This window comes from Triturus cristatus, chromosome 2_2 (genome assembly GCF_964204655.1).
Source record: "Triturus cristatus chromosome 2_2, aTriCri1.1, whole genome shotgun sequence".
Classification (NCBI taxonomy): Eukaryota; Metazoa; Chordata; class Amphibia; order Caudata; family Salamandridae; genus Triturus; species Triturus cristatus.
In genome coordinates this window covers 209017901-209042027 of record NC_140582.1, presented here as the reverse complement: position 1 = coordinate 209042027, position 24127 = coordinate 209017901, and the positions used below count along the sequence as shown (strand labels likewise).

At 44.7% G+C, this 24127-nt stretch overlaps 1 protein-coding gene and 1 long non-coding RNA gene across 10 annotated transcripts in view; one reads left to right on the top strand and one right to left on the bottom strand.

Moving 5' to 3' along the window:
- The window catches only part of HNRNPD (heterogeneous nuclear ribonucleoprotein D), a 54063-nt gene extending 30508 nt beyond the window's left edge, over positions 1-23555 (bottom strand). For all 6 annotated transcript variants that reach the window (XM_085641238.1, XM_085641242.1, XM_085641241.1 and 3 more), the window contains exons 1-2: positions 23256-23555; positions 15962-16130 (exon numbers count right to left, since the gene is read on the bottom strand). In XM_085641238.1, coding sequence (XP_085497364.1) covers positions 15962-16130; positions 23256-23422 — 336 coding nt within the window. In that variant the 5' untranslated portion in view covers positions 23423-23555. The remainder of the gene's footprint in view (positions 1-15961; positions 16131-23255) is intronic.
- Positions 23556-23751: 196 nt separating this feature from the next.
- LOC146862038 (uncharacterized) overlaps positions 23752-24127 on the top strand; it is a 90801-nt gene continuing 90425 nt past the window's right edge. For all 4 annotated transcript variants that reach the window (XR_014978086.1, XR_014978084.1, XR_014978085.1 and 1 more), the window contains exon 1: positions 23752-24064. This is a non-coding gene — a long non-coding RNA (uncharacterized LOC146862038). The remainder of the gene's footprint in view (positions 24065-24127) is intronic.

The following is a 24127-nucleotide window of genomic DNA, read 5'->3' as shown; positions in this document are numbered from 1 at the left end:
CCCATTTTGCAGATTAGGTAGGATCCAGAAAAAATAAAAAAATAAACCTTTATTAAAAAGGTAAATAACTTGTTCCGAGACATCTAGCTGTAGATTCCTCACCCTACAATAGAAACTAAAGCACTACCGCCCTGGGGGTGAGTCTGCAACCCAAACCAGGGTGTGCTGGAGGACAGAATGGGTGAAATGCCAGTCACACGGACCAGACTGTTCAAGCATAGTGCTTCATTAACGTGTGGAGGCACGCCCACGTAGCAGCTGCACAGATGTCCAGAACAGATAGCGCAAGAGCTAACACAGTGGTGGCAGTCTTTGACCTGGTAGAATGGGCTTACAAGCACCGAGAAGGCTGTTTCGTAGCCAATGTGTAGCAGATCTTGATATAGAGTATAATCCATCGAGAGATGGTCCGTTGCTGCACTGTCTTGCTCTTTTTTGCTCCAGGTAAGCAAATGAAGAGCTGATGTTCCACACTATGGTCTTTGGTGTGTTTGATGCGGAAAAAGGAGCGCTCTTTGGGCTCATGCGGTAGACTCTCCAGGAGGAGGCGGGGCGAAAGTTTTGGGCATGTGTATGTTCTAGCCAACATGGAAGATATTTGACCACTTTGGCAAAAAAAGGAGGGACATGTCCGCAGAACCAGTTTGTCTGGGTAAAAGCTGGTGTACCAAGGGTTAACAGAGCTTGAAACTTACTGATCATCAAGGATTATGCAACGGTCACCAAGTCAGTCTTGAAAATCAGAAGCCTGATTAGGCAGCTGTGGAGGGGCTTTAACAGGGAACACGAGAAGCGTTAGGACCAAATTAAGGTCCCATCGAGGGATGATTAAAGGGATAAGCTGGAACAAATGTTGTAAGACTTTAAGAAAACAAGTCACAAACGGTGACTTTAAACAATAAGGGCTGATCTGGCACCCACAAAATACCAGATATGGCTGAAAGGTTAGCTTTAACAGTGCCCAGGGAATTGCTCTGTCCAGCTAAAGACAGCACAAACATTTAAACATCCGACAAGCGGTCAACACCATGAGAGTTGCACCAAACCAAAGATTTGACCTAACAGCAGGCTTATATCTTCGTTGAGTGACGCCTCCTGGCCAAGAGGACATCACTGATCTCGGGAGGCAGATTAAAGGCCTTTAACCATCGCCACTTATTTACCACGCATGAAGGTGGAGCACGTGTATGTTCGGCTGCAACAGAAAGTCCTCCCAGAGAGACAGCCTGATCTGCAGACGGCTGCTCCTGATCAAGAGTTTGGGATACCAAAACACTCTTTGGGCAGCCTGGAGCCACTAGGATGACTTGGGCCCAGTATTATTGAGATCTCAGGGTAGAAGCCGTATCGGTGGACAGATGTACAAGAGCCCTGGGTTCCAGCACAAAAAGAATGAGTCTCCAAGCGAGAGCCGCTTTGGAAACCCCAATGGGCAGAAGTGATTACTTCCTTGCGCAACCTCACGACATAGGCGTCATTCGTGATCTGCACGGCATCAGCAGCTGTTGGTCAGCCCTGCCGTGTGGCAATATCACATGGCAGTAGTGATGTCGCCTAACACCCGAACCAGCCATCTTTTGATGGATGGATGGAAGGCCATTAATAACTAGTGAATCTTTCTCAGGTCCAGAAGATTGACATGAAGCTGGGACTCTGCCGGATATCCACCTCTCCCAAGTGGCCGCTCAACCCAGAAGCGATGTGTTGATCACCACTGTCTGCTCTGGTTTGGGAAGAAAGTGGGGTCTTCCGCTGGCCCAGTGGCGGTTCTTTACCCACAAAACGCACATCTTTTGCTACCGCTGTTGAAAACTGGACCAGGTTATGGGATGCTAAAACCCCGATATGCCACCTGGGACATTGGGTCCTACTACAGAGCCCACCTACGCCAGAAGACCCAGCAGCCTCAGAGCCAGTCTCACCAAAATCCAGCATAGAGGATGAAACAAGATCATAGCTCAAATATCCTGGACTCTTAGCTCCGGAGGGTAGGCACGGAACTGCACTGTATCCAGAATAGCTCCAATGAAAAAGAGCAGCTGAGACGGAGTCAGATGTGACCCCCAGCGGATGGAGGTTCGCCATAATCTAGAGCTGGGTGACAACTGCCTGAGGCGAGCCTGCTTTCAGCAGCTAATCATCGGGGAACAGAGGACTGGAACCCCTGACCAGCAGAGGTGAGCTGCAACCACCGCCATCACTTTCATTAACACCTGTGGGGCACTGGTGAGGCTGAAGGGAAACAGTGAACTGGAAATGCTTCTGGCCTACTGTGAACCACAGGTAACATCTGGACTTGCAGGACAGGAATGTGAAAATAATCTTCCTGCAAGTTAAACGCTACCATCCAGAGTCTAGGGCAAGAAGAGACCCGAGCCGGCTGATACTGCGAACGTCCATTGGTGCAGACTGCGGAAGGGACAAAATCACTGCTGCTGTGATTAGGAAGGCACCATGGACCTGGCAATGGTTAGGCTTTCCCAAAAAAATCTTAAGCAGTGTATCTGCGTTGTCGCCAAGCAAGCATGCGCCATCCGTGTCAATAATGGACGATTGCTCACCCCACGAAAACCCAGTGGCCCACAACCAAGAGTGGCGACAGCGCACCACCCTAGGCAGAGCCACGGCCCAGCCTAGGGAGTTTGTGGTGTCCAGCCCACACCCGATAGCAAACTTCGCTTTGCCCAAACCGTCCACCACAGCTTGTTTAAGCATAGTGTGGCCCTCTTCAGGAAGCATGGGGAGTAGCCGAGCAACAGAGTCCAATAGTGCATGGTAATATCAGCCCAAGAGACACGCAAAGTTTACCAAACGCAAGGCCAAGCTGGTGGATGAGAAACGTTGCTTCTCAAAAGTTCCATCCTCTTGGATTCCTGGGGATACTTTGACTGTTGAGGCCTATACCTCTAGACTCAGGGGAGGAAGGTCAGGTTCCTTCCTGGGGTGGGATGATGGCGACTGGCATTCTTGCAGTGCATAGGAGCCCCAGTACAAGGTTTAGCCTTTGCCCCTGGAAGAACGTCAGTGAGAGCTTTATTGAAGGGAAGTATAGTATCAGCATAGCCCACCACAGGGTAAAGCACCTCAGTCAAGACATTGATCTTTACCTCGACCACAAGTGGTCGAAGGTGGTCAAGGACCTCCGCTGTCCTGCACATCACAGTAGCAAAGGATGCACAGAATCTAGGGAGGTGGCCAGGCTGCTGGTGTCACCCAACTGGTTTTCTTCCTGGTGAGGGTCATCCCCAAAAGGGGCCTACCCTTCTTCCTCATGACCCCTTCAGTAAGAAACAGCCTGTACATATGCAGCAAGTCCAAGGGTGGACATGGTCTGGGCAGCATTGTGTCAGCTTGACTCACCGACTCATTCAGAAATATAGAGGAGTTAATCGTCTAGCGGCAGTCTGGGTAGGAGCACTAGGAAATAGGGGTGGGTATAGTAAACCGTGGTGCCATCAGAACAGATACAGGGCCCAATTCAGAGAGTCCAGCGTTCGTCGGTAGGGGTTGAACCCACTGGCAGTAGCCCAGCCGCAGCACCTCTCAGTTCCATGGGGCTTGGAAGCCTGCCAGAGAGTTGTGGCTCAAAGATGGCATACATGGCATTCTAACCTTTTCGACTGTGTTGGAGTCTCAGGAGGAACTCCGAGTAGCATGGTGCATACCAAGACGCCAGCTCCATAGGAGTAGTACAGGGCCTAGAAGCATGACGTTCGGACAGGGAAGCTAAAAACGCTTCAATGACTTGTTCTTACCAGACTTAGAGGAAGAAGTCTTGGGTAATTCCTGTGGACGATGGTCTACCCGCTCAGTCATTTTTTGCCGCGCCACCAGGAGCTTTATCACCAACTCACGAAACACCTCAATGGAGGAAAATCGAACTGCACCCTGCGTAGGCTTTAGCATAGTGGCTCAACCACGTGGGAATCATACAGACTTCTGTATAATTTCTTTCAACAAAGAGTAGAAGAAAGTGGTTAAAAAGAGACCAAGGTAGCTCCCCAAATCCACGCTTCGGGTCTGGAAAGAAAGGAACTGATGTCACTGTGCCAGGGTGGCACCTATATAGGCACCACAATGTGACTTTCGAAGCTGAGCCAATCAACACCACCTACGAGCACGCACAGGTATTGCTTAAGATTTTCTAGATCCAGTCCGAAGGCTGGATAACATTTAATGGTGAAGAATCTGCAGTTTGAAGCCTCTATTCCGCCCAAAAAATAAAGAGCGAAATGTTTTGATTACAGCAATTGCCACAGAGGTTTGGAAAGCCCCCTTTCCAGACAGTGGACAGCAGTTAGAACCTGCGTTTGATACAATGTAAAATTGTCAGGCGACATTGAAGAAGTCACACCAGAACAGAAGACAAACTTGTCTCTTCCGGAAAACACAAAGATGCTTTCTCATGACATACCTCAGACTTGCAAGGGCTGGTCTGAAAAAGTACTGGGGAAACAGTGTGGGTGCAAAGATCTGGGCCCTGGCAACCATGAGTACCATCTTTGACAGAATATCGGGGAAAGGTGAGAAGGCAAACAAAGCCAGGAGATTAGAAGACATCACAAGATGAAATGGCGAGTCTCATTCATCCAAAGCTTTCAGCAATATTATAGTCACCCACATCTAATCACTCATGGAGGTAAAATATCCTCCATGTGAAATTGGAACCTTAAGTGGAATGCTTAGAACACAGCAAAGCAAAGTTGTTACTGGGGATACCACTTGTTTGAGAGGAAGGATGTCAACTCTTCTCCACCCATTCTTTTTAGACACTCATTTCTATTTCATTAAACAGTGATTAGACAGAGTCCTATTACAGGAGGTAAACTGTTCACACTTTCCATTTCAGGCAGTGGTGAAAGTGCTGATGGCAAGGAAACTGCAGGCTTCCAACATAAGAATCTTGGTACTCAGTTGACTACTGTTAAGGCCGACAGGAAAGGCATTGTGCTAGTAGACCAAAACTAGGGATGGCTGGAAAGGCTTGTAGTGGTAATCCAGTTACTGATCCAAGTGTTCAGCATTATCCGTTGACCTTGGGAAGGAGAACCTCACTGAAAGAGGATGCAGACAGACCTAAATATCAATGGAAACACCTGGCCAAACAAGTCTTGTTCGGAAACTGTTCAATATTTGTTAGCAGTAAAATCTAGCTGCAGAACTAAAGAATGTTTGACTCAGTTATCGAGTTCAGACGAACTAAACTGGATTTTTAAGTACTGAGAAGCCAAGATCAAAAGTCCTCTTCACACAAAAGCATGAGAGTTGTGAAAGGTTTTCTCCTGCACAACTCACCATGGTGATTGGCAGGTATTTGTCAGCTGTGAAATAAGTTCAAGATGGTGTTGTGATTTACCCATCCTCTTGCCAGTTACATACTGCTGGAGAACACAGTCGGTGGACAGATAAGATCTTCACATCAAACATGAGATGATCAACTTCACTGGGCCTATAGTTTGAGACCCAAAGACTAAGTCTGACTGGGTATTAACAAGCTCTGGGTAAACCCAGAGTATTGTGGCATAAACTACTGGAGTTGAAAGAAGGGGAAGATTGTCTAGCCCTGATGGGGACGGACACACGAAAATACGAGTCCGGGACTGAGCACGAGAGAATCAGGTTTTTATCTGCACCTCAAAATCAGAAATAGACAACTTGCGAGGGGACACCGGTGCAGGGATATGGTTCATATGAACACAGACCTATTGAAGCAGTTTCAAGCCGCTCCACTAGGTGGCGAGTCACTAATTCGAGAATGGGAAAGCCAGGATGCAGAAGTACAAGGCAACTCACCTGTAACCAAAACCATTAATCCCAGAGCCTTCTGGTGTAAACAGGCTGAGTGTTCACTGCGATTTCACATGACACATCCACTTGCTCCTCCTACTATTGTTAATTTTCCACTCAACATTTGCTGATTTCTAATTGCCTGGTTTTAATCAACTCCCAAATTCTAGACCTACTTTAAACTTACCATAGAATTGAGCTTGAGGAACGCATAGCGTGATGGTTGCAAAACATGCTCACAGGTTTCTAATTACTGTGAAAGACACATTCCACCAACTCATTGAAAAAACGTTCAAGCACACCATAGAAAAAATTAGATATAAAGCAAACTTTCACAGATTCCAGGGAGGCATCAAATAGCAGCCACATTAATGTTTCACTGCCAGCAGAACATCTTGGGAGTCAGAAACCAGACAGCTACCAAAATGACAGGAAAAACGGCAACTTTCACCACAATTGTGAGAGGTTTCTGAACTGCTAGAGGCACGACTTGAGAAAATGACTGGTGACACTATGGACCACAAGAAACTGAACTGAATACATTCTTCTGAACTAAATTCCAAACTGCACACAGGCAACAAAGGACTTGAACAGATTTGATCTACTCACTACTGCAAAAAACTATTTTTGGGTGCACACTAAGGCAGTTTTAAATAAATCAGTTTTAACAGGCCTCCCATAGTGCATGCTAACGCAAAGCAGCTATCCTTAAAATATGTGCAGGCTACAGCCAGACCCAGCTCTCACAGGAGAATATTGCTAAGGATCAACGTTGCTAGCCATGGTAATCCCAGCAAAAAATGAACAGCTATGCGTTACCTTACACTGGCCTACAACATACTGGCGATCTGGGAGACTAGAAGAGAATGGTTGTTTCAGAAGCAACACCCCCAAATGGCTCAATTGATAAAACCTATGGGTTGTATCAGATTATCACAGAGCAGATATAATTTAAATGGGCCTAGTGAGACTGGTTCCTAGTGGATTTCAATTTCAATTTACCCTCAGTTGAGTGACTAAGCCACTTGGTGCTTCATTAACCTGCCACATAAAGGATCAGGAGGGAGCAATGTCCAGCTAGCACCCTTCCCCTATCCACTCCCAACTTGGAGCCCACCAGAAAATGACCGATCACTACCCCCAATGCCTGTGCTCCCACCAATTGAACGGGCATTTATTCTAACCAACATGGCTTAGCGACATTAAGGAATGGCCCAAGAATTACTTGTTCCATTAGCACTGCAAAAAGTGTCTTCAACCCTTTCATTCCCATCAGGAATCTGGCCCAGACACCTGAATGGCTGACGAAACAGACCAGCCATTCAATAAACTCATTCTGAGGTGGACTGCCAACATTCACATTTGTCCCACAATCTATGGAGGTGTTTGACAGAGCCTTCAATTTCACAAGGGCAGTTAGCTGCATGTGAACAAATCAGCAACCAGACAAAAGTGTACAAGTCACTCCAAGGAAACGTATAAGCATGTTACACGACAAAGTGAATAAACCACCCCCTATACAAAGCATGTAGACAGTGAAAGGTGGTAAAGTGCTAGCATAGCATTTTCAAAACTGCAATTTCAATCTGACAGCCGTACTGGAATCCTTGCAGATATTGACCATAAAGATCAGAAGGATATAGTACAGTGCTAAAGTACTTACTTTGATGCCTAACACAGTGGAGTACTAGCTGTATTTACTTGTAACCTGCATATTTGGGAGCAGATTACTGGGAAAAAGTAAACCCATTTATAGAATTTTTCATTAGGTATTTCAGGCTCTGGGGGGAGTATATAGTCAGTAAACCCAAACTAATAAGTAAAAGATATAGCCCAAGACAAACAGCCCTCTTCCTGGAACTTTGCTAACACCACTATACTACCCCTACTTGAGAAATCCTCAGTAGAGTTCATGACTTTCACGAACTACAGACCCATTTCACTCCTCCCCTACCCGGCCAAAGTCATAGAAGAATTAATCAACACCTGAATGATCAACCATATCCTGGAACCATAGCAGTATAAATTCAAGCCTAACCACAGCAGATGACATCCACATCAAGGACAGGGGGGAACACAAACTTTCATTCTGCTAGATCTCTAAGCAATATTTGACGTTTCCTCTCTAATCCAATTACTCCACAAGACTAGAATCCACAAAGCAGCAATGTGATGGATCAGATCTTTCCTCTCAGGACACACCTAAAGATTCTGCCTAGCCCTTTTAAAGTCGAGGGACCGTCCGGTCTGCCAAAGGCAGAACCAGAAGTCCGGAGATCTTATGTTTCTTAGAGTGGCTATTTAGCCCACCTCTCTTTTTGCCTCTCCTCCATTGGCTGGCTTCCTAAATGGAGGGCAGCCATTGGAGGAGAGAGCCGTCCCTCCAAATAGGCTCTGTCTTTCAGATTCGGAGGCGTGTTCGTGCACTTCTTTCCACATTTTAGCCACGCCCTTTTTTAGGCGTGTTTCTCTCCTCCAGCCAATGGCAAGAGGAGAGAAAAAGGAAACCCGCCCCCGAATCTGAATCCGCCGCTGCGTTTCTGCTTCGCCTCGGAGAAAGGCGGCGGTGTGGGTGTTTTGGTCTTACTCGTGACTCTGCAAGTTGTGTTTCTTTTCTGTAAGTATTGTCTATGTGCAGCGTTGGTTTTTATCGGTTCTGTTCCTTCCTGGTGACTTTGGTGTCCGCACTTAACTTGTTTTGTGTTTTAGGGCTCTGCCGCTCATCTCCTGTCCGAGGAGCGGGTTGGAGGGGAGCGGGCGAGCGCTGGTGGTATGTTTGTTTTATACTCTTCCCAAATCCTCATTTCGTTTGAGTATTTTCGGGGAAGCGGATTCGGTCCGTCGGCTACACTGCTGATTTTGGTGCTGGAAACCAGAGTTCGACCCTCGGGGTCGCGTCCACGTCTTGTGATCCTAGGTAAATCACTTAATCCCCTCGTGCCTGAATGTGCAACGTAACCGGCGCGCATGTAAAGCGCTCCAATACCTTCACAATGTAAATGAGTCTCCCCTGAGCGGAATGCTAAGTGGGCGCCATTGGTGCGGAGGGCGCAGGAGTCAGAGGAACAGATGCAAGGAGTCTCTGGGCTGTGGCCTCAACGTTCAGGTTCCTAAAAAGATTTGCCATGACCCACAAAGGGAACTGCACACCTTTGCCCACCAGAGCCGTAATGTATGCAGCTTGGCCCGCCCCTCCTGCCCGAGCCAGATAATCTCTGCCCCAGCAGCATCTGTGTTTGCTCCTGTGGAAACCCTGGTTCCCTGGACTCGTGTTTCATTAACGCACTAAGCACTGGTGACAAAACCGTGACACGTCTCATTTCTAAGGCACAATAGACCAGATCGGGGCTTCTTAGCTGCGGACACTACAACTTTTAATCTCCCCGTGCCCGAATGTGTAATGTAAATATTGTGCCTTTTTTCTCCTGCTGTCCCCTTTGCTGCCGTGATTGTGCCTTTTTTCTCCTGTCCCCTTCGCTGCCCCCGTGATTGTGCCTTTTTTCTCCTTCTGTCCCCTTCGCTGCCCCCGTGATTCTGTGCCTTTTTTCTCCTGTCCCCTTTGCTGTCCCCGTGATTCTGTGCCATTTTTCTCCTGTCCCCGTGATTCTGTGCCATTTTTCTCCTGTCCCCTTTGCTGTCCCCGTGATTGTGCCATTTTTCTCCTGTCCCCTTTGCTGTCCCCGTGATTGTGCCATTTTTCTCCTGTCCCCTTTGCTGTCCCCGTGATTCTGTACCATTTTTCTCCTGTCCCCTTTGCTGTCCCCGTGATTGTGCCATTTTTTTCTCTGTCCCCTTAGTTTCCCCCAGTTACCCTTTCCCCGGCCTGCAGACTTCCAGTAGCTGCACCGGTGTCTACCCCATGGGGATGTCGTTCATTTGTTCACCTCTCGTGTGCACTGCGAGGGCGCCCCTCACAAAACGCTTGAAGTTGTGGGGTAATGGATGCCATTATACCCATCTGATAAAAAAAAATAATGAGCAATACCAATAGCTCTACCTACAATATTGTCGAGACCATTGCATTGTAAATGCTTGTTACATCTTTGCCTCCAAACTAATCTGCAGCATCTCTCAAGACTCCTTGCTGAGCATTAAACTCTTCAAAATCTACATACCTCCTCACTAACATGGACGCACTCAGCAACATCTTATACACTTAGCTGATCCCTTTACCATTTGAGGACTCCTTGAACACTCAAGCAAACCTCAGCAACTGCATGTCCAAGGTTGCAGACTGGATGTGAATCAACTGCTTGAAACTCAGCAGTGATAAGACTGATAGGTCTTCTTCAGAAAAGACAGTCTGATCTTCAGACTGGTGGCCCAGAGGTGGAACCAACTCAACACCCGCCCAACGCTGGCAGTAACATAGGAATCGTAACAGACAATCAAAGCTCTATGACCAACCAAGCAAACAATCCAAGCCACCTACTTGTACGCTACTAAGTAAAGTGTTAAAATGGCTCTTGAAGGTCTGACACGAAAACTCTTAAGACTAGCAGACTGGACTATAGAAATGCTCTCTACAAACACCGGAATCAGCCCCTGACTCATCATGAGGCCCCAAGTCATACAGAACGCAGACAAAAGACTCTCAAACTACCATACTGCATACATATATCTAAACACCTCAAGAACCTCTACTGGCTCCCAAGCCACAAACGCAGTGTTCCAGCTCCTGACACACACTAACAAAGCCCCTCTTCAAGCTCCTCGCATACAGCTACAAAGTACTACACAACCAAGGACAAGTGTACCTCAGCCACATGCAGTTTCACACACCGGCGAGACAATTGCTCCACCTCCTCGCTCAAGTCTCCTGAATCCATCAAGACAGAGGCGGGTCTGTGCCTTTTCCTACCTCGCTTCAAAAGCCAGGAACGCTCTCATCACCCACATCAGAGCTGCTAGCCCCATCCTACTGTTCCATAATAAACTGAAAGCATGCCCTTGCATTATTTATCAGAAAGAACAGCATTCATTTTCTTGAGCGCTAGCATACCCTCCCAGGTGCCACACAAATAAGCATACCACCACCCAAGGCCTGGAAATTAGATACCAAATGTGGGCTGCAGCACCTATTGTGCCACCCACTACAGTGGCAGTGCAAACATTGCTCCGGTCTACCCTGTGTAGATTGACTGCTACAGTGTCAAACCTGCACTGCAGCATGTTGAAATAACCCTCTTTTCTGAAGGTGAAAACCACCTTTAACTATTAGTAAGTCATCCCTATGTAAGACTTGCAGCCCACAAGATAGGGTGGTGCCTGCCATTTAAAAGTGGGACATATAAATATTTATATTACCAGGTACCTAAAACAATATGGCCTGAAAGGACAGCTAGGACTGCCAAGGCGAAAACTGTTTATGTAGAAAACTAGAGACAAGTAAGGCGTTATCTGGGGAATGGGACCAGCAATAAAAATTAAACAGCTATTTTTAAGTTATTGAAAACTCAAGTAATTGGTAGTCAGATTTTCAAAAAAAAGTATTAAGGAAAATTAACTTTGAAGAGTCACCCTTTCCCTGCCTGAAGTTCCTGAAGGTGAATTTGGTTCAACAATAAGGCTTATTCCATTCTGTGCTCAGCAGTGGAATAGGTGTGACATGTCTCCAAGGAGCAAAGGGCATTAGCTGAATGGACAGCAATGACCTCAGAGTACAACAGAACATGTAGACTTCGGTCTCTGGGTTTACTGTCGGTATGGTGCGTGTTTCAAACTGGATTTCAGTGTTCAAATGCAGAGGATCAAGAACTACCATAGTGCCACTCGCAATCAAGCCTCAGAGCCCATCTTTCGTGTGGCCGAAGTCTCACCATCTTGACATTAGTGAGACAAGACATTTTGAGCTTGTTTGCAGTAAGGCAGACCAGGATTTACTGAACAAAGTGGTCCGGTTCGACCCCAGGAACTTTACCACATTGGTTGGAGAGGAGCCAAATGTTACCCTAATGTACTAGCTTGTGTCAGGCATTAAAGTGACATCCACAGGGACCTCTTCAGCACTCTTTCTGGACCTCTTAAAGACTAGACCTGCTGTGACCTGGAAGACTGGACCTGCAGGACAAACAAGTGGACTGAAAGAGTCAGCTGGCCGATTTCCTGTATGGCTACAGGGAGACAAGCTGCAAGAGACCTTTTCTTATAAGTCTCTAACTAGCTGACCTGTGGCCACTTGACCTGGACTGAACCCTGCTGTTGGCCTCCAACATTGAATCTTCAAGCGCCTCCTCTGAGGTCCTCAGTAGTGTACGCCTATGATTAACTGAAACGTAAAAGATTAAGTCAGAATCTGAAATCTTTGACCAGGACATACCTAGTGATGCATCTGACCAGCGCTACATTGCAGTCCGTCTCAAATCATGCTTAGGTCATGGTCTACTGTGACCACTGACCATCACTGGTATGTGGTCACACAATTTTTACTTAACTCCTAAAATTGATAAATCTGGTTCCCCTTATTGGATATTGTTTATTAAATGTTACTTCATTTTCTCATTCGGGTTACAATTTTAAATGCTTGGAGTTTTGACTGGGTAATTGATTTGGATTGCATAAATACTTCAAACAGAGCCCCAAGTTTGCATCAAACTACCATAAGGTTGAGCTCAGGCTTATTTAGGGACTTTAAGGGTCAACCCCGACAGGAGTTGATTACTTCTTAAGGTGGGCAGTCACCTACTCCAAATAATCCAATTTCTTACAATTATAATAAATGCGTTCTGCGTCCAACGATCTGAAAGACTGGCATCCGCTTGAAGTTCTTTTATAGTGTGAAAACTAGCAGAAGGTCTCACTGAAAGGCCCATTTCAAAACCACATGATTACTTTGAGAAAGCTTACCATATACTGGTTAGTAGTATGTGATGCCAGTCTTTGCTGAAGTCAGTCTGAATAAACATCCTGTACAAAACCTAGCCTTAGTAAATCGGTTGACTTCTAAAAGTGAAGACTAACAAATGCTTACGCAGCTGACCCAAACTAAGAGTAGCCGAATAGCTTTTACGAAATAGCATCACTTGGAAGAAAGGAACAGTCTACAGAGAAACCTGCTTTGTCAATGGCACTTAATCTCAAGATATAACCCCAATAAGCAGTACTGATTAGCCAAAGTCCCAAAATACACAAGCAACCACTTTGAGATGTACAACATTTATCAATATGCACTCAGTGACCATCTGCTGAGCTTCTATACGAAGAAAGGATGCTGAACTTAGTTTGTAGAGGAAACAGTCTCCTGTCTTCAAAGTCTCAGATTTACAACATGGGCCAATTTTGAAACTATACATTACGGAAGGATGCCAAAGAAATGAATGAGTAGAGCAGAATATTTACACAATCAATCTTAGAGAAACACAGCCTCAAGAATACTTCTTGGTGCCCCCATGCTCAATTCCCCCCAAACTAGCTATGTGGTGAAGTGTTGTGGTATTAAAAATATAATATAACCTAGTGGTGCCACTAACCTGGAAGGAAGCTATGGCAAGCACAATAGCAAATCATTTTGTTGAAAAGGTACAAGACCTGGTAGGCATCCATGTAGGGACAGTACTACTTCCGCAGACTTTGTGGGCCATAAGGTACACCCAGGAGGCTACATATACAAAAAGAAAGGGTGGGACACAGCATAGGTATGGTGAACCCCTTTCCTGACAATGCTGCTCGTCACAGATATACAGACAAAAATCTAGTTTGGTCCCAAAAGGCAAATAAGAGACTAGATATTCTTTAAGGAGCACCTAAAAACCTATTTAAGCAGGTAGTTATGGACTCTTGCCAATTAGAAGCAATCATCCAGTTAAATACAAATAGATACATTAAAACCCATAGCTCACCCAGTACAAACACAAGAAAGGACACTGGCACCAGTATAGTCTGGAAATGCATGGCAAATCTAGGTTATGTTTCAGCTCACCCCACAATGAGACACTCCTGCTAGAATCCCATTAGCCTGAAACAGCAGAAAGATAGTGTTTAATGCATTTTTCCCCAACACTGTAGCAGTTATTGCCAGACCAAGAGCTGCTTACACAAATGACAGGTAAAGTGGTAAACAGTTAGTGCACATACAGAAACTGGGATTCTACCAATTTCTATATGACTGACACTTGCATTGAACTGCTAAGGAGACTAAGGCCATGTTAATTCAGGTAAAGACTGCTAGAGGCATAGGCCACCCACAAAACCTTCGACAAAGCAAAACACGTAATTTATGGGCATGTCCTTAGGTCCCTGTGGTGAAACAGCACAAGGTGGTGTGTTACACAGAGAACTGATCAAGAGTGAGATATTTTCTTCGGTGACTGAGTGGGAGAAGGATTTAGACTGGTGCCAACAAGCCGAAGATGTAGTGTACAAAAGTAGGGTGTGTGTGAAGGGATGGGAAAAAATATGTTCACTATGGTGCAGATACATAAATGCGTAGTGGGATCCGGGACCTGCCTCACGGTTCCATTTACGTTGTAATGTACGATAAGGTTTCTATTAGAACTCACCTCCTGATCTTTGATATAACTGTTACCTCAATACTGTTTTTATTCCTCAGACGGATGTGTCTGCTTCACCCCCACGATGTACTCTTGTTACCATTCAACCTGGTGGTGTACATGCATATACGCTAAAAAAATGTACTGAGCTTGTTCAATAAAAAGTTGTTTTTTTAAAAGTGAGATATTTTGACATTTTAGGTCCTTCATCCCAGTAACTATTCAAAAAAAGACTTGAGCCAGTGATTGCCAAATTACACTGGAGAGAAATCTATTGAACATTTGGCCATTAAGGAACTTCAGTTGAAATCTAGTAACATTCCATTAGAAGAAAAATGCAAACTAGCAAATCAGACAGCAATGGCTACGTGATACTCCACTATTGGAAAATAAACCTCAAAACTCAAGCTAAAAGTGAGCAATTCTGCCAGAATAGAACACATCTGTGTCCAACAAATGAAGACACCAAGCGAATCACCAAATTAAAGGAACAGCTAAGTCACGCAGCCGCCTATAATTTACAGGGGGAAAAAAACACTGTCTGATAAGTCTAATAGGACTGCTGTTACAATGATCCCATCGGTTACAAAATATATCATGCTTAATGTACAAGCTCTTTGAAGGACAGTTCTGTCCGTACTGAAAGGGAGGATGAAGCAAAACCCTTACAGACTGTGCTCATTTGCAACATTTTCCAATAGGACTTGCGTTTATTGCAATTTCTATTTCAAGATTGAAAGTAAGCACCGTCAGCTGTGCCATTATTTTAACATAACCGAGATTGTTTTATTAGTATAGGGATTAATCAGGTGAACCCGAAGAAACATGTCAGCATCTAATTGGCAGGGCCCAAAAAAGGGGCACGGATTTCCAGAACCCATCATTTAAATAAATAAAACTTACAATGGCTCCAAATATTGAGGTTCTCCATTGTTAGTTGTTCTCTAGTAACTCTGCAGAGGTGAAGATGGGGGGGGATTTTAGCGGCCAATGATTAACCATGCCCTTCTTAGTTATGCTGGGTATTTAATAAGTAACGAACATTTAAGACCTGAACTCAAAGTGGCAGTATACGGATTGCAACACTACAGCCTCTAAATGGTCAGGTGCTGAGCTTTCAATCTAATCTTGATTTTTTTCTGAACCCAGTAATTCGGTGTACAAATTTACAACAACCAACCTTCATAAGTACAAACATAGTATAATGTTCCTACAGAATTAATCTCTTCTGTCCCAATGTAAACCTGAAAAACTGAAGCATGTCTAAAAATGTGATCTAAATTGATCGAACTTTAAAGCAGCATGAGATATTTTGAAGTGACTAGTTTAGTGGCGTTTTTGGCATCCAATATTGCGCCATTATTTGAAATAAAAAAACTAACATGTTCCAAGTTTAGCAGAAATTGTAGACCGCAACCGTTTTACATGTACCAAGAGGTGGAGAGAAGGGCGTTTGTTTATAGCGGTTTGCTAATCTATTCATGTGACATTTGTTCAAACTACATGAACAAGCATAGTGTCTTAGGTTTAGCCTAAAAAGAAAAAATAGCAAATATTACATTTCCCATTACAATACATTAATCAATTACTTATCAAATGTAAACAGATTGGTGGTAACCCCTTTTGATATAATTGTTCAAAGATAAACAATGAACAGCCGAGGGGGCATTATAACATTACTGTACCTTATCCACACCCTGAGCATCTTTAAACAGTATAAAGCCAAAACCCCTTGATCGCCCTGTGATGGGATCTAACTTCAGTGTGCAGTCTACAACTTCTCCAAATTTTGAAAAATAGTCCTTCAGATCTTTCTTTGTAGTGTCCCAGCTGAGGCCTCCGATAAACATTTTCCTGTAAAAACAAACCTTAATATTAAAATTCTTACGTGACAAAAGTATGCCCTAATCACAAGTAGTTTTCTAGGAGACCTCACTGTATATTGAGGGTCAAAGTACAACTACAAGAACACAATTAACTCAGGCCTTGCCCTTCCAAATAATGAATTCGGACTACCAAAAAAGTACAAATAGATAATATACATTAAAGCATCCAAACAGCACAAAGCGAATACATAACTTAAGTTTAATCTTACCGCACTGTTGTTTTATCCAATATTTTGTCTACGAAATCCAAAGAGTTCTGGAATAATATTTCAAACCAATTAAACTACGGTGGGTCCAAAATAGTTTTCAAAGCAAGATTCCACTGCTTTGGACTTTAATCGTTTACCAATAGACAAATTTAAAGTAATTATAATGCACTATTGTTAACCTCTGCAACAATTTACATGTAGTATTGATATTAGGTACACCAATAATTAAATGAGCAAATTACCAATATGCATTATGCCAATCCAGCCACTCAAATAATAAAAAAAAGAAACCTGGGTTACAGTCCGGGGTAAGATTACCACAAATTTAAAGGGATTATACATAGAATTGTAAGATGCACAGTGCTTTGAGTTACCTAGAAGCATCTTATAAAAGCACAATAAATGTACATGTAATTTACTGCTGGTAAAATACGTTAATAGAAATGCATGCATTAACTATAAAAACAACTATTACATATTTAACATTGATTTGGCATTGGCAACTTTAAGTGTTAAGGCACAATAATTGACACGCCACCACTTAACGGGAACGCCGTACAAATCCAATAGGTACACCATTGTTAAATGTTAAATTAAGGTTGAAGGTATGAGAAACAGTGAAAAACGATTTTCCACTCACTAAAGTACATGTTATCGTAAAGGCTGATAACGTTTTAACATTAAATGCATGTTTTAGTAAAGGCTGATGTCGTTTTACATTAAATACAAACTACTCGCAGCTGTTTCGAATAGATCATGCTGTGTGGACAACTTCTTAGAACATGGATTAAGTGAAACGGGCACCATTATCGAATTAGCAATTCACCATGCCATAAAATATGTTGACAAGTTTCTTGAACTGTCTCTCCAAGACATGAACCACCAACAATGGCATAGGACAGGGTACCCGCTTATTAATTCACATCTTGAAAAGAGCTCTGGACAATGATAAACCGCTCAGGCGCCAGTAGCGCTTCTAAATTCAGCTCAGGAAAACAAAGCGAAAAAACACTGGCATCAATCAACGGGCTCGTATCAGACCACACAACTGAACGTTAGGAGGTAACCGTAGCGCAACACCTCCCATTTTCGCGCAGGTGTTTGGTTACTTTTAAAAAGTATTACAACTTAACAAAATGTGCTCCAGGGCACTTATTGGAATTTTTAAACTTTGCATTAGATCGGAGCCGTAACTTTAAAACGCAGGAGCAAAGGACTTCTGTGCCACTTTGGCCTTATTACACAGATTATAAAAACCGGAGGGAAAAAATTACTTTATTTGATCATTCCCCAACACGTCAATATAGTTCATAAATACAATTGACGCATTCTAAACACAGTGAGGTCAGTTTTAATATCAGTTTGATTTTTTTGTTTTCCAACACATAACTAGAACCGACAGAAAAATGTAAACTGAGAACCGTGCAAGGATACCATTGTGGGATGGGGATTCAGGGTGACGCGGTCTTCCCCAGAACACGACACCTCGCAAGATTAAGCGATAAACTAACGCAGCAACTCACTGCAACTACCGTTACCGCCTCGAGGATCACACATTTAAGACTGGGCCCGCCACCTGCAAATTAGGGATCATTTCACCACGAGAAAGCACTAACAAGACCATGTTAGCTTTTTACGATGAGAGTAAATTCTTTTATGCACCAATTCTGCAAAATGTGCATTGTCAAATGCAAGTTAGATTGTGCAGAAACCTAGTATAGACTAAAACGAAGTCTGGGATGAAAAAAATTTCAAACATCAGTGCAATCAGTATCTTAAATGCTGCCTCGCTTGTGAGGACATTGCCTCCGCCACACTCTGGATCCCCACGCCACAACTGGATTACTGCAGCCTTACATAAGGAGCACTGGCCATGCTAATGGGACAAAACATGCAAACCAGGACATGTAGAATACACCATTTCATGCACTTGCACATTAATGCTAGACCTATTGGCTTTGCCAACGATCGGTGGTAGTTTGAAACTGGAGGTACTGGTGTAATCTATTGGAGGTTGGAGAGTTCGTGGTGGTTTATTGGTTGTGCTGTTAGTACTTCTACTGGTGGTAGTGCCTTTACGAGAACAAGTTGAATGTGACAAAGTGTATCAGTAGACTACTTATCAGATATAGTTTGTGCAGCGCAATGTAAGCACTTAACAGGAGGCAGAACGTTAAGACAAAAAAGCAATGTGTGGAAAATACTGCTTTGCACGAGCCAACGCCCATACTATGTTTTAGGTCTTCGACAACAGACATTTTATGAGAGAAGACCTACTGTCTCCAATACCTTAAAATACGTACATTAGAGACTTGGTGGGTTTTGGTTCAGCTCCTTGATCTGGATTGCGTGGCTTTCTCGCATTTCCTTGCTCCTTATTTATTGGCGTAACTCCCTATTCTTTGTCCTGACTGCAGAACGTTTCTTTACCATGTGTTGTTGCCTACTTTCAGGGAACTGTTATTCTCTTTTGCTTGTTGAACTCACGGAAGTGCAGGTTTATAAATGCACCCCCCTCCCCCAAAAGCCCCCTCCCCGTGATGGTTCTTAATACGTGCCCTTGGTGTAAAAACAATCAAAACTCCTCCCATCCAACTGCTTCCCTCCTGACCCATTTTCCAACCCCACCAGTGTATCCATGGCTTGTTGGTGCCAGCAAAGCTTTATCGCCCCCAACATGTTTTAGGCCTTTCCCACGAGACAACATAACCTGTCTGACGGAGAAAGACATTCTGGAATTCCCACACGCTTAGTGAGTTTAAAGCCCACCCACAGCCTACCACCAATAGGTTTCGTTGTCACCGATTTACTAGTTTAATTGATGGATTGCCTATCGATTCCCGTTTCTGTCCCCTGACTTACATCAATCCTCTTCACCGTCTCATTGTTTGGTAACTTGCATCTTTTCACTGCTCACATTTAGGAAACTTTTTTCCTTTTTCATTAAGCATACCAAGAGTGCATTAGTATTCCAGCTGTCCCATACCTGTCACACGGTGGCATTCATGAACATCTTCCCGCCTTACCCTCCCTCGTGTGCTTCCCACACCACCATTGGTCTTTTTCTCATGTGCTGCGAGTATGCTTATCTCTACCAAATTTTCACACGCTCAGTGTTGCTCTCTTCCACGTCCTCTAGCGTTTAAGTTAACTTTATCTGCACGGTTTCTTCCATCTCAACATGTATTTTCTCCATCCATCATTGTCCGATCATCCATCTCTCCATATATACACCTAGCCAGAATCCAAGTCATTTTCAACATTGGTGGCTTCTTACCGCATTTCAGTGATTTTGATCACAGGATGGAAAGGTTTTTGTGAAGTGGGGAATAAGTTACTTTTTTCATAGCAGAAAGTGTTTGGATTCTGACGTTTAAAGGAAAGAAACACCAATCTGAATAAGACAGTATGTCATGACCACTGATTTTTTCGGGATTAGTGATACAGGAATCCGATCTGAACAGATCAATGGACATAGGGGCATATCAGCAACACCCGGCGATAATTTATCGCTCCGCGCTCTCAGCGATAGGATAATTATCGCCGGGTAACGTTAATTTTTATCGCTGAGCTAGCGTGCTATTAGCAACGCTTATCTCCTCAACGATAAAAATCCTCACACTAACTGCCTAACGTGAGATTATCGCTGGAAACCCGACAATAATCTCACGCAATGTGGCGTTAGCTTGCTGAGAGGGACTCAAAAACTTAGCCATGATATCCACCTTCCATAGGATATCATGGCTAAGTCAGTCCTGAAGCAGGCGTAAGGAAAGTAGCGATAACAGGGGTTATTGCTACTTTACCTGACGCTATGCTTCATAGCGTGGGGCTTGATGATAGGCGAAATGTCGCTTCTTTCATGTTGGGGCAGGAACGCCCACTTCGCATCTCATTAGAGATGCAAAGCTGGGCGTAAGGAATCCTGACGCTAAAGCAAGGTTTCACGCGTTAGCATGGCCTTGCTAATTAGGCGATAAAATTATCGCCGCTTTTCGGCCGAAAACTGCAAACGCGGCAATTTTTTATCGCCTGCTTGTAAATATGCCCCATAGTTCTTTAACAAGTCTCGGCCCATGGAAATCCTCCTGGGTGAGTCGTGAGCTCTCCAAATGACCCTAACATGAAGGTACGCTGCTGCCTCTTGAGAGCAAACAAAAGTAACTGGAGTCGATAGGGATATGAGCGATTGGGAAAACAGCCCAAGTTGGTGATTAGGCCTGGGTGGAGTTCCATGCTGCGCTACACGGAGTTCTGCAAGTGACAGAGCGTTTGGTCATGCCGCTCGTGTTGATTTTCAGCACCAGGTGTTTGTCCCGCACTGTAAAATCAGTGTGAATGGCACACTGCGCAGTGCTAGAGGATGTTGCTACTCTGCCACTCGCGTAGATTTTCTACCCGAGCAGTAGGGTTCTCAACGCGAGTGGGCGCGGCTGCCTGCAGTGAGAAATCTCACTGGAAAGTGCATTTTCCTTGCTCGCCAACTTGACGGTGATGACCAAAGGAAAAAAAAACTCAGTAGAGCGGAGTGTTTGGGAACTAAGCAAACGGAGCGGACTTAATCATCTAGGCCTATTCGTGATGTGCAAAATGAAAACAAAGACTGACAGCCTGATGCAGCACAGCCACTGAATGCTCTGCGCCCAAACTGTCCTCCAGAAATGACCCATTACCACCCTGGAAATTTGACAGATCACCAACCTGCCCATCACTAAGAAAGACATCCACCTGCCTTAATACAAGACCCTCACCAGTGGAGAACCAATCACAATCATGCAGACCGTCCACTCGTGTCCCAACAGACCCATGCCCCCACAGCATCTAAAACCTCAGCACATCACAAATGAGCACAGCCCTCGCCACACCCTAAGCACTTCCATCACCTCTGCCACCTTCCTGGTAGCACACGGCCTCCATAAGAAACTTTCTGCCTAGCCAAGTGTAAACTACAAAGAGTTCTGTCGGGTGGCCCTTTTTTTATCAATATTGAAAGCTCAACATTAATTACAAGTCTAGTTAAAGAATTGCATCACCCGACAGAACTCTTTGCAGTTTATAACTGTATACCGAGATTCTCCCCCATTATATTTAATGGTCTAGTAGAGCAGGTGCACATATGCAAGGGTTTCCACATGCATTGTTTTTTTATTATAAAATAGTTTAAATTGTATCCAAGAATGTAATTTTGTCACAGTGAGAAATACATCAAACTCATACGTGAGCAAAGAGGTAGTGGTTTCCTGGGAGCAAGGACACTACTATTAGACGCCTCCTTGAATGACAAACTCAAAAGGATCTACTCCTCCCTCACTGTCAGAAACCACCTAAGAGTGAGACTGCCACCTTTCAAATTGGAGGCTAAGAACCTCTAACATCTAACTCGTCTCCTAACCCACAGATAAGACACCCACTACTATAACAAACTTTACCAAATACATGACCTCTTACGCAGAATCGATGAGAACCGCTTGAAACTCAGCTCTGACAAAACAGAAGCACTACTGGTCTTCGGAAATAGGAACTCCCCTTGAGACGCCACTTGGTGGCCAACAGAACTATGACCAGCACTTACAATAGAAACCCGGGGATCGTCCTGGACGACAAGCTGGACACGACGCCACACATTCTCCGGATGCTGCTAAAACTTCTCCAATGGCTTCCACATAACACCAGACGGACCATCACGCAAGCACTCATCACAAGTAGATGCTACTACGGCAACTCACTGTGCACTAGAATTTCTAAGCGGTTCCTAAACAGTCTAAAGACCATTTAGAACGCTGCCCATAGACTCGTACTTAACCTTCCCCACCATACCCACATGGCACATCCGGGAGTTTTACTGACTCCTCATTCACAAACCCAGCCAGTTCAAACTCCTCAGAACACCAGATCTTTGACTTCAACAGCTGCATACACTTTCACAACCCACCCAGACACATACTCTTAATCATACACTTACAAATACACCCACTTTCACAAAAGAGGTGCAGGTGGTCGTCATTCTCCTATATCGCCCCCACAACATCATATCCTCTTCGCAATTGGAGTTTCGCTTGAAGGAAACGTTACTTACTAGCCGTAACATGTAGCAGATCCTGGATAGGCTAGGCGAGCCAAATACAATCAGTAACGGATGTACACGGTGGCAACAGATGTTAACTTAAAAATATATATCAGTGGCTAAGTAAAAACAAAGCAACTGGGAAAATAGAATACCTCAGTAAATACAAAAAAAATGATGCACCAAATTGTTACTCCAATTGTGTGATAATTCTTACTAATCTTGTTAACAGGAAGTATGGTTATCACTTGGAAACCGGGTGCACCCAACCCGGTCACAGCCTGAACCATCATACGGAATATCCGTAGGACGGAGACATGCTCACTCCCATCGAAGCGATCATAAGGAAACTAGGACAGTTAGAGTCCTAGGCCCGACCTGTGACATCTCTTACAGTTTCCATTATTTTTTTGAAGGGGTGGGAGGAGAATTAACAGGGCACTTCGGAGGACGACTTCAATAACACAATTTGGGTGTAGAATGGATTTAGGAGATGATTTCCTCCACATAATTCGCACAAGTATGATACTTTCAAAACGATAATCGTTGGGCGCACTGGGGTCATGTACCAAGAGAGGACGGGAAACTGACCGTAGGTGGCCACGTACTCGTAATGCCCAACTAAACAAACAATGGAACAACGATTTGTCTACCTACTTTACTCAAGAAAAACAACCACCCCTCGTTTGCAGCACTCAACATCGGGAGCCCCTTAATACCAGAACTCCAGGCTACCGGCCCTATGCGCGCTCGTAACGGCCAGATCACACGCGGGTAGGCAACCCGCTCCTCTCCGCCCCTGGAGCCCCGGACTTCTTACCCCTCGTCCTCCTGGTTTTTGCTGGCATCGATCTTTGTGCCTTCACTTCGGACGCTGGCATCGCCGCCCGCCCCGGACTCTTCTGTCGCTGCCTCGGCGGCTCCCTCCTCGGCCTCTTCCGGCCCCAGAGCCATCCCACTCTCCATCTGATCGTCCTCCTCCGACATAGCGATAGGTGGATAATCAGCGACCGCGTGAAGATTAAATGATGTTAGAGCGTGCTCTCGGCGGCTCCCCGGATTTTCCCTCTAATGGCGGCCGCTGCAGGTAGGAGCTCCTGAAATGGCCGCCGGACGGTGTAAGGAGGGAGAGAGAGAGAATGCGAAGAGAGAATGCAATATCACGTGACTTCCGTATGCGCCGGCGCAACATAGGCGGAAGGTACGCATCAACTGCGTAAAACTGTCGTAGTTGCCGCCATCTTAGAATCAGGCGAAAGAGGTAGTCAAACAAATGTTAATGCTCGTTTAGGTAGCAGGTGTTTAGTCGGCGACACATTGCCTGATCTAGAAATGGTGACTAGGCTAGGGCCTTTGCTGTTTCGGGTTAGGAGGGAAAACACAATCGTATTTTAACATTATATGTGATCGGGGCTTTAAGTGGGATGAAAAAACTGGGGGGGGGGGGGGTCTCTCAAAGAGACGTGGCCAATATAATCACAATTAAGGGTGTGGCTTAAAACAAGTAAAGTAAAAATCTGTGCTTAGCATAGTGTGCCGCCCGACTTGTATTTTGCCGTTTCTGTGCATCCAGATATATGCTGCGGGTAACATCATACCTACAACAAGTCAGTCCGGCCCTGGGTGCAGGTAAGTCCAGGTAGGGCAAGGCAGCTACTCTATTAACGTTTGAACTAGTGGTACATGACGTAA